This window comes from Mastomys coucha, unplaced genomic scaffold (genome assembly GCF_008632895.1).
Source record: "Mastomys coucha isolate ucsf_1 unplaced genomic scaffold, UCSF_Mcou_1 pScaffold16, whole genome shotgun sequence".
Classification (NCBI taxonomy): domain Eukaryota; kingdom Metazoa; phylum Chordata; class Mammalia; order Rodentia; family Muridae; genus Mastomys; species Mastomys coucha.
The window spans coordinates 56089336-56090169 of NW_022196898.1; the positions used below are offsets into that span (position 1 = coordinate 56089336).

Sequence of the window (834 nt, forward strand, 5' to 3'; positions counted from 1 at the left end):
CACTGGACAAATGTGGTTCACACTTTATTGTGAATCAAATGGGGCTTAGCCGCTCACTCTGAGGACCAGGGCAGCACACAGGCAGATCTAATCTCTCAGGCCAGGATGAGGATTCTCGAGTCTGGTACATTCCTCCAACCATCACTAAGAGAAGGGCTGGATGCAGGGCAAAGACAGGGTAGGAGCAGACTAATGCAAAAATGGAGAGCCCAAGGACCCCAGAGGCTTGCCTGAGGGAAGGGCTGGGAAGAGGAAATGGAGGACTAGGGAGAGGAAAGGAGGAGAAAGCTGCTCTTGGTGTGGTGGGAGCCAGAGCCAGCCAGGCACTCTTGAGTAATCCCTCAGGTCTGGGCTCTGTAGTCCTACTTTGGGTTCCAAAAGGCCATCTTTGCAAAGATTGGCTTGGAGAGGAAACGGCTGCTCTTCATGTAGTCAGAGATCTTCTTCAGGCCCTGCAGGGAGGAGGAGGAAGCAAGAATTGAGGATCCAGGGATCCAAGAGGGTGCACAGGTTTCACTCTAAGAACTCCAACACAGGTACTCAGGTGCCCAACTCTGGTAAGGGAATGCTTTAATTTCCTGTAATGACTGGGAAACTGGCACTGCGTTCAGCTGTGTGTCCATCTGCAGGTGTAGAGGAAGAGGGAACACTCCACAGAACAGCTCTCTACTCTGCATTCATCAGGAGGAAGCCTGACACACAGGCTCAGCTGGAACAGCAGAGTCCACATCTCTGTCTATAGAGGGAGGGGCTCTGCAGCTTCCATTCTGACTCCCTTGGATCACTCACCAAGCAAGAAATTCCTTGTTGCTACCTGTTTACACAAACTCCCGC

At 51.9% G+C, this 834-nt stretch overlaps 1 protein-coding gene across 1 annotated transcript in view; it reads right to left on the reverse strand.

Moving 5' to 3' along the window:
* Positions 1–11: 11 nt before the first annotated feature.
* Positions 12–834, reverse strand: part of LOC116093611 (glutathione S-transferase Mu 2) — a 4257-nt gene continuing 3434 nt past the window's right edge. Inside the window, exon 3 of the mRNA XM_031375158.1 lies at positions 12–452. Within this exon, the coding sequence (XP_031231018.1) occupies positions 363–452 (90 nt within the window). The 3' untranslated portion in view covers positions 12–362. The remainder of the gene's footprint in view (positions 453–834) is intronic.